Below are 13,131 nucleotides of genomic sequence, written 5' to 3'. Positions count from 1 at the left end.
AAACAGTATGAAAAGTATATATTTAACCGTGGGCACTTGGTAACTAACTTAACGTTTATAACCCCCTAAAAGTACACTTGGCGAGTGAGTATGTTTACGAAGTATTAAACACCCGTTAAATGCTAGCGCGACTAGCCCGAGTGGGGATGTCAAACCCTATGGATCCATATCTAAGATTCGCGTTCACCGGTTCAAAAAACCAATGACTAAACGTTACCGAGCTAAGGGAAAAGTTTATGCCGTTGTATAACCCACACATATATAAAGTTTAAGTACTCGTGCCTAGTATGTAAAACGTAAAAAGCGCATGTATTCTCAGTCCCAAAATAGTTAAAGTAAAAAAGGGATGCTATAACTCACAGTGATTAAGCAGTAAAAGTCGATATGAAACGTATGCAGGTAGTAAGTCGGTACGAAAGGTCGTCAACCTAAGTCAATGGTCACTAGGTCAGTATGTTGTCCCAATAAGTTTAAAAGTGAATAAATTAAGTTTAAGTGTCATCATCATCATCATTCATCATCATAAAAGCTAAGTAAGTTTGACAAGAATGGAGATCGAAACAATAGGCTGACTTCGGTCAGCTGCTACGACCTCTATACAAAACGAAAGGACGCGTAGTCAGTGGCTATGGCTCCGTATATGAGTCCTCTAACCGCTGACCAATTTTCAGAACCTAACTCGTCTTCGCTTGACCGTGGCGACGGTTTAAGTGCGAGTAGGTCAGAAATTTCAGCACAACGTTACAAAGACGTAGTGACTTTCGGAGGGCTATAAATCCTAAACCGTATATCGGATTAAGACGAGGCCTAAACGAAAAGTCATCTAATCGAAACGAACTAACTGAAAATCAATTTTCCAGAAGTCCAGGAATCTGATCAGATCCCGAAAAACAGTAAACAAGTGCTCCGGTGGGGTTCTTGGTGCTTGATGTTCATCACGGTTCTCATCCTTAATGCTTGTAGCTTCAAGTGTACAACTCATTGATGGGTTAGCATCACCTTGACCAAGATTCAACCATCAACACACAATATGTTAAGATCAAGTAAGAACACAACTCATTTAAGAGTCTTAGATGGATGACGAACCAAAGTTACATCATATCCTTAGTCTTAACACAAATACAAGTTCTATTTACAACTAAAGCTACAAACTTTACCTCAATCAAATAAATATGAACACAATCTTAATCAAATGAAGTGATGGAACCCTAAGCTAGAGAGCTTGGATCCTTTTCACACAAGTTATAAGATTACAAGCTAGAAAGCTTGAATCTTTGGTGTTCTTGAAGACCTTGAAGCATAAAGCTTAGATCTTCAAGTTACATGAAGACCACAAACACAAGTTTTGATCTTTATAACATAATAATGAGATCATAAGTTAGAAAACTTAGATCCAACAAAAGAAATGAAGATTCAAAGCTAGAAAGCTCGAGTCTTGGTTGTTCTTGAAGATCTTGAAGCATAAAGCTTGGATCTTTAAGTTACATGAAGATTACAAACACAAGTTTGAATCTTTATAACAAAATAACAAGATTAAAGCTAAAAGATTTAGATCTACAAATTAAGTGAAGATTCAAAGCTAGAAAGCTTGAATCTTCCATGTTCTTGAAGGATTCAAATCCATGTTTGAATCTACAAGATGTAATCAAGATCAAAAGCTAAAAAGCTAGACCCATGATGATGATGATGAATTCGTGAAAGAGAAGAGAAGAAGAAGAAGAAGAATCAAATACTTACACTTTTTAGAGTGAGAAAGACTAGAGAGAGAATTAGAGAGTAAGTGTGTGTAAAATGCAAATGAGAGCAAGTGTAAATGGATGGAATAAGGCTTGTATTTATAGGTGGTGAGGGTGTGGGAGGGTGATGGTGGACGTGGGATATGGTGGGGGATAAGGGGGAAAACTTTTTGCTTTTTGGTTAATGGTTGTCTAAAGTTGGTGCTTATGTTAGGATCCCATGCAACATTAAGGATAATACTTGACAAAAATGCTAGTATGTTCCCTCTAATAAATGGGCATTTGTCTTTCATTAATATGAGTTACTAACTTATTTAAATTGGGCTAATTAAATAGTCCGCTAGCTAGTGTAGGGTGGGCTAAGGTCCAACAAGGTAGAAAGTCCAACAAAACTAACTAGTGTGCTCTAGTAAATTACTAAGCGTAATTAAGCATCCAAAAACTCAAGTAATTGTTATTATAAAATAACAATTAGTATTACGTAGTCATAATATTCCGATTATGACCAAAGTTAATCGTGTACCAAGTACATAGCTCGTTTCAAACATCAAGTGACACCAACGGTCGTAAAAGCTTTCGGGGATCAAGTTAAGTGATTACACACTTAATAGCACGTTGTAAGATATTAATGAAAGTAATTATTCATTAAATAAGATTTCAGAGCATAAACTAGCTCAGTACGCATATATACGCAGTTTCGTGAAAGCACAAGGCACAAAAACAAGTCGAAAAAGTCGGGTCGTTACATAAGCCTACACTATCTCTAGCAAAAGACCAATACATAAATAATTAACTTGGTAAAAGTGATATGCGGCTGCACCACGGTCGACCGTAAATCTGACCGTGGATGCCATGTACCAACGATTGCACCTTTTTCTGAAACTGCCAATCTACGGCTAACCTCACGGCCGACGGCAGTTCGACCGCAATTTTCTCTGTTACCAAATTCATCCACTTTAAGCTAGACCACTTTGAGACATCTATAATTTACAAAACCTTTTTAAAGAGTTTTGAACCAAAGATGTTATTTTTTACTAATCACGCCTAATGACATCTTAATGACATTTTAAGCTCAGTTATGGTTAAACACAAAAGTGTTTTATTTTTCACTTGTTACAAAATGTCATTCAAATACATACTAATGATGATCATTAAAAGTCCCAACAAAAGAGATGCTCTCCAATTCTTATGTATCATTTTCATGTATGTATTATTGAGAACTAGTTAGTTGTTGTAATATCCAAGTATGTTCCAACTATATTCAAACTAGTTCATTTGAGATATAACAATGTTCCAAAGGGCAATATACTTCCATTAGCAAAGTGACAAGTAATTAAGAAAGGTTGATGAAGTTTTTGAAAGATAATGTTTTGTCAAGAGAGAAAATTTTGCAATTACCCTATTAAGTAATCAATGACAAATAGTCAAAGCTTGAAGACTTTCTCCTTTTATGGACATGTCAACTTCTACACTTATGTCCAAAACAAAAAGGGTAATGGGGATGATTTCAGAGATAATTGGCTTTTAGTTGCAGCTATTCAACAAGGAAAAATGACAATTTTCAAAGGACAAAAACGGCTATAAGAATCAGATGTCAGAGGTACACGGTCGAACCACGGTCGACCGTGCAGTGAGCCGTACAACTTCCATGCAGATTTCTCTTTCCTAAAAAAGCCAAGGCTTGGAGCATCTGAAGACTCACCTCTTGCACTCATATTTTCTTATACTTACTGATATTATTCTTATGATTCATTGTAATCTTTTAGAGTGATTCTAGCAAGAGTACTTGTAAGCTTAAGTTGTAAGTTTACTTGTAAACTATCTTTTTAAAAGGGTCTAGAAGGTAGTTGTGTTTTCACTAGGATAGTGCATTAGGATCTTGTAGTAAGAGCTTTAGGTGATTGTGAAGTCTTCAAAGAGACGTAAGGGTTCACAAGTTGCGGCTTATCGAAGTACTAGTGTTGTATCCGGACACTCCACCGAGTTTGGAGTATCATAGTGAAGAAAAATCTCAATTCGTAGAATTGGGGAGTGGATTAAGGAAGATTAGTTAACATCTTCCCGAACCACTATATATCGTTGTGTTTGTTCTCTCTTCCCTTATCTTTTTAATTACATTTACACATACATATATTTTATACGTTGTGTTTAAGAACAAACATTTCAAATCACACTATATCAAGTTCAAGTTCAACAAAACATAACGAAATTTTTTATAAAATCGACTAAGTAACTATTCACCCGCCTCCTAGTTACTTATAGAAATGAATGAAGGAAATACGTGTTTAATTGTTCATATAGTGAAAGTTTACATTCTTAAAGATTTTTTCTATTTTTTGACAAAATTGTTGATATGGTCCCTGTGATTTGTACCAAAATACTGATTTAGTCCCTGTGCTTTTTAACGGATTTAGTCCCACTGGTTTGTAAAAGTTGCTGATTTAGTCCCTCTGACCGACGGGCGACAAAAAAGACCGTTAACTCCAGTCATGTGCCAGGCATGTGAGGGTATTTCCGTAAGTTTTTCTTCTTTATTGACAAAATTACTGAAATGGTCCTTGTGGTTTGTACCAAAATTGCTGAAATGGTCCCCATGGTTTGTTCAAAAATGCTGGTTTCGTCCCTACAACCATTTTATCGTTTCCAGTCATATTTGTGATCATAAACATAAGCATACGAATCAGTGATTTCGACATTATATCGTTTCCAGTCATATTCGACATTCAACTGAATTAATCAACATCTTAGAATTCAGTGATTTCCTGATCAAGTTCATCGCTAACCAAAAGAAGAACGACTTGGTCTGCGGAACAATTAAGCGTATATCAGACCGAATTCAACTCATTTTCTGGATATCTATCAATCAATGAAGCTTCGTGATGCTTCAAATCATGTTAAATATCATCTCTGAATTTCAGATCTTCAAGTCAAAGTTCGTGTTCTTATAGTCAACAATTTAATTGGAGAAAATCGAGAAGTTTCAGATGTTATAATTGATTGTCGAGTACTCGAATGATGATTCTAAGCAACTTTGATTCAAATATCTTCACCTGAAAACATTCATATTTTAAATTTGGATTTTGTATTCATATGAAGCTTTTCGAGCTATTCAATCAATGGATGTAGGAAGAAACCAGCATTTTCGAACAAACCACAGGGACCATTTCAGCAATTTTGGTACAAACCACAGGGACCATTTCAGTAATTTTGTCAATAAAAGAAAGAAACTGACCAAAATACCCTCACATGTCTGGCACATAACTGGAGTTAACGGCCTTTTTTGACGCCCGTCGGTCAGAGGGACTAAATCAGCAATTACAAACCACTGGGACCAAATCCGTCAAAAAAAGCACAAGGACTAAATCAGCATCTTGGTACAAACCACAGGGACCATTTCAGCAATTTTGTCCTATTTTTTATTATTATTTTTAAAAAAAAAAAACTTGTTATGATATGAGAATATAGACATTATCTGTGACTCATGCTGTCGTGGACCAATAAAAGGGTCAACCAATCATGCAGTGTGTGTGCTTTAGCCGAGCTCAAAAATGGTGTTAACTAAGCTCGGAAATGGAATCGTCTTCGGGATAGGATTTGGAATTGTAAAGTTTCAAAAGGTTTTACTCGGAAAACCTTGCTCGACCCACACCAAACAGTTCCATGTCAGATACGTGAGAGTTGAATCGAGTTGACATGATGGAAAAATTGAAAGAAAACATTGTTATGAGAACAGACTCGAAGTCTTAGCCACTTATTTCTAGGTCCAATGCTCTTGTGTCAAAATATCTAGGTGTTGCCTCTGCATTTTCATCCATTGACTTGGCATTTTAACCATCATTTTAGTAATCAAAGAGGGTAGCATTTGCAGTTTAATCTTGTAACCAAGGTCCATTTTGTTAATTAGGCCATTAAGTCAAGGGTTACGGTCTTTCTTCACGATCTTGTCAATGTTTCTCAAGGTTGCTATCTAGCATACTTATTTTCACGTGGATCTTCAGATCAAAATCAGTTTCACCAAACAAATTTAATTGATCCTAAAAAATGTAATGGGAGCTAAAATAATCATCGTTATAAGAAAGGGCCTACATGTTGTTTTTGAGCATTCATTATAAATAGTGATGGCAAAATGACCCGTACCCGATGAAAAAATCCGTTATAATTGGGCCGGTTCTGACCCGAGTCCATCGGGTCATGGGCCGTGTATAGAGATGGTTAAAAAAAAAAAATCCGGGTTCGGGTTCGGGTTCGGGTTCGGGTTCGGGTTCGGGTATGGTTTTGGATACAAACCCGTTTACCCGACCCGTATACCCGACCTACATACCCGTATACCCGGCCCGAGGAATTTTACTGATAATTTTTTATAAAATTTTAGTATTAGTATTATATTGTTAATGTATGAATAATTTCTCTTATTTATTTTGAAAACGAGTATATTTTTATTCGATATAATCATATATAACAAGTTTTCGAGATGTGATATTTTATATACTTTATGTATTTGAGTATTTTAGAAACTTTTCAATCAACTTTTTGTATGTGATTTTATAATACTTTAACATGAAGTAATTAAGTTATTTTTCGATATTTTGATTTGTTAACTTATTGAAAAATAGATACATAATGACTAATCGGGTATACCCGTTTACCCGTGGGGAAACCCGAAACTCGATAGTATGTAAGTAAATGGGACCCGAAGGGTTTCGGGCCGGGGTTTCTTAATCGGGTTCGGGATTACCTAAACCCGACCCAATGCCATCCCTAATTATAAACCTACCTTGAAGGCTTCCAAACACAACCCCCCCCCCCCCCCCCCCCCCCCCCCCCCAACCCCCCCACCCCCCAAAGCGCATGGTACCTGCGAATATGCAATCTAATGGATTTTTTTTTTTTTTTTTTTTTTTTTTTTGAGTTTTTAACTACCAACACCAGTGGGTGGATAGTGTAATTCTTATTTAGGTGACACCGTTGAAATAAGCCATATAGAAGAAAAATTGAGTTTCTAATCAATGACACCAATTACTACCATGCCAAGATCGACCACCCCACACTATTCTACTCGTGTATAATAAAACCCGGGATTCTTAGAACAAAAGGCTTGTAATTATTGCAAAGATTGGAACTAAATAAATAAAAAAATTGTTTCATTTTTTTGCATTTAATGACTAAAGAAACAAATTTATTCATAACACTAGTATATCAGTCAACTTCAAGAACAACTTTACCAGGAATTATTCTCTTATCTTTAGCATCGTGTGCCTCACCAACTTGTGTAATTGGGAATGTCTTTTCGACAGGTACTTTGAGCTTCCCAGCCTCGGCCAACCGACGAATCTCATCTAAACCTTCTGCGTCTGTCCTCATGTAAGTCCACCAATATTCTACAAAAACGGGCATCATAATATCACATCAGTAAAAAACTATTAGCTGGAACAAAAGAGTGACAGCATAGAAGGCTTTGCGTTCAGTCTAATACATCTAAAGAACTATCCAGATAGCATGAATTTTACCTATTCCATGAGATGATCGATACTGAAACTGTTTCTTTAACAAGACGGCTGTCGCAGTAGGAAGGCCAACAGCCAGACCATATTTATCAGCCAATGAAGCAGACTCCCCCTAAAACAAAAGTGAACACGTGTCAAAAAGTACCACTACCAATTCCCACAATGTTTTAAATGTTAAAACGCATGTATAAATAGCTGTAAGAAGTTGCCATATAATGTACCTGTAGCGTCATATAATGTCCACCTCTTTTTAACAAATTAATTCCCAGTCGTTCCGTCTGTTGTATGCCAATTGTGTCCAACACTGCATTGTATTTCCCTTTCAAGGTTCCTTCCAGATCCTGTTGACATAAACTAGTAAGCATACTAGTACAACCTAACGACACCTTTGCCCTGACTAATCAAAAAGCAAGAGCAAGAAATAAGGAGTGTTTGGATGTGCGTTTTGCATCTGATCATATGATAATTGAATAATAACAATCAGATAACAAGTTGTAATGATACATGTAAGTGATGATATTTGACATGCCTATGCTACTTGAAGTTGTATAATCAGATATTCACAATCTTACATATTTCTGCATTGTTGAAATATTCAAGTTTAAGATAACAAAAATTATTACCAGATATAAATAATTAGCTAAAGTAATCTTTAACTTCTTTTAATCATAGATAAATGTGATCTTTAGTACATTTAGAAAGATTATCTTATTAAAAATTGTCAGTATAAGATGAGTAATTTGTTATAATCAGAATTGTGTTAGCTGAGACAGATTGGATCAGTTCCATAATACACACACAAACACCTATCAACATGTTATAAAATCAGAAAAGATACTCCACAAATTGAAATCACCTCGGCAGTATAGTCAAGTGCCTGTTCGGCACCAGCTGCTAATAAACGTTCTATACTTTCCCTTTCACATGTAGCTGAAACTGCACAGCCAGCAGCAACAGCTAGCTGAACTGCAGAGAAACCTACAGCGCCTCCTCCTCCCACCACTAGCACCCTCTGTCTGTGAGCACATTAATATTTAATCATAAACGTATAGGACAATATTTTCCAAAAGAGATAGATAATTTTTTTTTTCTTTTCAATGTTGTTAAGTATTGACTGAACAAACTCAATCTGTTCTAAACATGACAATTGCTTACTGGTACAAAAAAAAAAAGTAAACAAGTCTACTACTGTGATGACCCAGAAATTTCGACTAAATTTAAACTTAATCTTTGTATGATTAACATTTCCAACACGATAATCAAAGTCTGTAAAACTGAATCTCAAAATTTTTGAATTACTTTTATATATTTAAATACCCTTCGGTTGTTTTCGACGATTCGCGAACAATTATATGTAAATAGATACATATATACTATAACATGAAAAGGTAACAATGTATTAATTGTCTGATACCGTACATTAAACTTATTGGTTTAAATATCTATTTGAATATATATGATAAGTTGAAATATTTATTATTAAAATTTATTTATAAATAACTTCCAATGTGTATTTAAAAAAACTGATTTATATATATTAAAAAGATATATACATATATATAATTTCAAGTTATTTAGTAAACGATAGTAACATTTCAAATTGCTACAGTACCCAAAATGCTACAGTGTTTTTGAAAATCACTATTTGCTACAGTGAAATTGACTTTGCTACAGTGAATTGCTACAGTAAAAATTGACTTTGCTACAGTAACTTTGCTACAGCGGTATATTTTATGGATGATTTAAGACTATATTTTGACAAAGGTACGATTCACGAAACGTAAAGTACAAGTTTTCTCAGCGTACGAAAGGGCGTTCGAAAAACCGGAACCGGGACATAAGTCGAGTGACAACGTACGACTTATCGGAACAAAAATTACAAGTCAACTATGCACGTGAATTTAATATAATATATAATTAATTAATTTAAATTATATATATTATATTTATATTTATTTTATATTATGTCGACAAGCTAGGAGCCAAAACAATGTGAGCTGTCCCTGGTCCTCATGCGAGTCGCATGGCCAGAAGGCCATTTCCATGCGAGTCGCATGACTCCAGATTCCAGGCCAGGTACTATAAATTCAGGTGTTTTGCTCGAATGAAAAATAAAACACACATACACAAATATATATTACTCCGTATAATATTTATTATTATTATTATTATTATTATTATTATTTATTATTATTATTATTATTATTATTATTATTATTATTATTATTATTATTATTATTAAGATTATTATTAATCTTATTAATCTTATTATTAGTATTATTATTTTTGCGATACAAAAATAATAATGTACATAAAATATTACGACGGAGTACTGTCCAAGTAATTTTCAAAACGAGTTTCCGAGCGAGCTAGAGCTAAGGAAAATATGGGTTATTGCCAAGGAGGTTATGGGTAATGTTCGGGGGTATTTTTGTGAATCAAACCTCGTGTTATTATCTCCGATGCGTCTACATGCTTTCCTGCAATATTGTATATCAATATTAAACTGTGAGTTTCATATGATCCCTTTTACTCTCTACATTTTTGGGCTGAGAATACATGCAAATGCTTTATTAACCGATATACAATATTTATATGCGTGAGTTTCATTTGCTCCCTTTTTAATTGCTTTTGCAATCTATATTTTTGGGCTGAGAATACATGCACTTTATTTTAAACGCAATGGATACAAGTACATACTAAATTCTACACTGAGTTTGAACCGAAAATCCCTTAGCTTTGGTAACTAGTAACTGCCAGTTATAAGAACTGGTGGGCGCGAGTAGTAGTATATGGATCCATAGGGCTTGACATCCCCGTCCGAGCTAGAGCGCTAGCCTTTTAACGGACGTATGCTATTTGAGAAGCGTACACGTTGGTTTGCGTGTATTATTAAGATGATTATACAAAGGGTACAAATTATATATACGTTTAAGTTTAGTTACCAGGGTGCTCAATTTTGTAGAACCGATTGATAAACGTTTCGGATGAAACAACTGAAATCTTGTGGTCCACCTTTTATTTAAAACATAATGATAAACGTTTTGAATGAAACAACTGAACTTTTGTAATCCACATTGATATACGGATTATGTGTAATATTAAAACTATGAACTCACCAACCTTTGTGTTGACACTTGAAGCATGTTTATTCTCAGGTTCCCTAGAAGTCTTCCGCTGTTTGCTTAGATGTTAGACAAGCTATGTGCATGGAGTCTTACATGACATATTTTCAAGGAAACGTTGCATTCACCAAATCATCACCATGTATCTTATTTTGACTGCATTGTCAACGGAAATACTGTTGTAAACTATTATTTATGGTGATTGTCTATATGTAAAAATCATCATATGTCGAAAACCTTTGATTTAAATATTCATTTATGGTGCGCCTTTTCAAAAGAATGCAATGTTTATAAAACGTATCATATAGAGGTCAAATACCTCGCAATGAAATCAATTAATGACGTGTTCGTCCATATGGATTTGGAGCGATCGTCACAACTACGGAGTAATACTTTTAGCTTATGAGATGAAGCATGAGTTGTATTGTTGTAGATAAAGGCTTTAAACTCAAATGTGCATACTGATCTCACACATTTAGGTAAAGCTTTTACACCTCACCTTTAGAGAAGTATAAACACAAAAAATTGATGAAACCACTCATTAAATGCTTAGACAACGAACGTTGTAGTGAATCATGGAGGACAATCAGGAAGGACATTAATGATAGTACACAGTTGAAGCGAAAAGAAGATCTCTATAGAAAGTATCATATGTTATATTTAGACGTCAAACATTCCCACCCATCAAATTTTGACAAATAAAACTATAAACGTACCCCTCAGTTATCCTGGCAGTAGATTTAAGAGCACGCCACGCTGTCAGAGCAGCAAAAGGAATTGCAGCTGCTTCCTACAGGATCGCAAAAGTGACGTATATAAACACCATACCCATTACCCAGGAAATGAGAAAAATATGCAATTAATCAAAACATATGACTCATTGACTTCTTCTAATTGATGATGCCAAATATATCAAAATACTTCTTCATATTTGGAAGCAAGCATGAATGCACATTTGACATAGTAAGATTTTCAAGCTTGAATTCGCTTTCTCAGGCCTGGTAAGCAATTTATAACTAACTATTTGTATCACATATATACAAATATACATTTTCTTGATGTCATAATCAGAATACATACCACGTGTGATATTGTAGATGGTTTCGGTGCAAGCTGATCTTCTGCGAGAATAGCATAATCAGCATAAGTACCTCTCACAGCCGTTGGATGCAAAGCACCAAAAACCTCCTGCCCAACATTCAGTGTCTGAACAGACGCTCCAACTGCTGCAACTTCACCACTAACATCACGGCCCAAAACCAGTGGAAGAAGTGACTCGAAAAGGGAACGACCATAGCCTGCTCGCATCTGAAAAAAGAAACGTAACATTTATAGCTTAACAAATGCCGTCATGGATGCCATATAAAATGGACCTAACAGATGGCAAGTTACATTTTCCAAACTTCATGAATACACAATATGCAACTGATAGGTAGAGTAAAAGGCAGGCTTTTATTGATACGGTAAGATGATAGATAAGCCGCTGCCTTCACGACTTTTCAGGAAACGCAAAGAAATACAATTCCTATGGTAATGAAACTATGTTCATATCGGACGTAAAAACAAACTGATACTGCATCATTATTCATCCCCATTGTCAATAAGCTTACAGAAACACATGCCACAACTGGTATCAAATGTATCTAATACTCTTATTTGATAGCGTCTAGTGAAATTAAGCTAGACGTCAATTCATTCAATTCATCTATAGAAACAAAACGCTCGCAATGAACTATTGACTTACAGCCATGTAACTATAAAAAGTATGCCAATGATAATCCATGTATGAAATTGATCAGCCCAAAAAGATTAATATACTACAGAAATTAGAGTTGCAAACACTCAACACATTTAAAATACAACCATATTCTCTCGTCATAGCACCAGTTACCCAAGGCTTCCACGCATATTTGTTTGCGCAAATTCAATGAAGTGGGCTCAAATCCTGAAATATACAATTGATTAACTTTACACATTCATATGTTTTTAAGTACTTAATCGTGTCTATTTTCAGCAGCCTGACTAAACTAATAAACAGCAGTGTTAATTTTGGTCTAAACTTCCAAATCAACAAAACTGACAATAAATAAATAATTAATACTGTATATAATATGGATAACAAAATGAAACAGAAATTAAAGCATATACAGATATAAAAAACTAACCCTAGTATCGAGAGGGTTTACTGAAACGGCACGAACGCGAACCAGGACCTCATTTGATTTAAGATCAGGAACACGGACGTCATCACGTAGTTGAAGGACGTCAGCGCCACCGAACCGCTGTAGCAGCACCGCTCTACACGTAGTGACGATACTTCTTATACCGAATGCTAACCTATTTGAAGAATAACGCAATTCGATTGAATTATTACTTGTTGAGACTTTGAGTTGTTTAAATCGTAGTAATAAGGAACGCATTGTGTAATTGTTTACGATGAATGATCAGAAATTTGTCTAGTCTAGTATATAAATTAATTAGAACAAAAGATGAACGGAATAAGCGAGAGTGGTGGAAGGAGGTGGTGAGCGGCGGTTAACGTGCCTCCGTTCGTACTCGCTGAGGATGTTAATGTTAAGGTCCATTTTGACTGCGTCTATTTTCAGGTTTCCTTTTCATTTTCAGATTTATTATTACTTATCACGAGTATTTATTTATTTAATTTAATTTAATTTGTATGTACAGACTACAGACTATAGATAGATAGATTAATTATTAAACACTGGAAGTGAAAAATTACTTTATGTTGTTTAGAATCAATCAATC

The 13,131-nt window shown here is 35.0% G+C and overlaps 1 protein-coding gene across 1 annotated transcript; it reads right to left on the bottom strand.

Annotated features, from left to right (window-relative positions):
* Positions 1 to 6,909: 6,909 nt before the first annotated feature.
* LOC139845562 (uncharacterized) lies at positions 6,910 to 12,946 on the bottom strand. Its single transcript, XM_071835822.1, has 7 exons — positions 12,531 to 12,946; positions 11,446 to 11,673; positions 11,082 to 11,155; positions 8,097 to 8,256; positions 7,462 to 7,581; positions 7,244 to 7,352; positions 6,910 to 7,114 (listed from the first exon to the last, which is right to left on the bottom strand). Exons 1-7 carry the CDS (start codon positions 12,783 to 12,785, stop codon positions 6,933 to 6,935), a joined length of 1,128 nt encoding a protein of 375 aa, XP_071691923.1. The 5' UTR covers positions 12,786 to 12,946; the 3' UTR covers positions 6,910 to 6,932.
* Between the last annotated feature and the right edge of the window lie 185 nt (positions 12,947 to 13,131).

Source organism: Rutidosis leptorrhynchoides, chromosome 4, assembly GCF_046630445.1.
Source record: "Rutidosis leptorrhynchoides isolate AG116_Rl617_1_P2 chromosome 4, CSIRO_AGI_Rlap_v1, whole genome shotgun sequence".
NCBI classification, from domain to species: Eukaryota; Viridiplantae; Streptophyta; class Magnoliopsida; order Asterales; family Asteraceae; genus Rutidosis; species Rutidosis leptorrhynchoides.
The sequence above is the reverse complement of the archived record's forward strand: the minus strand, read 5'-3'. Positions and strand labels throughout refer to the sequence as shown.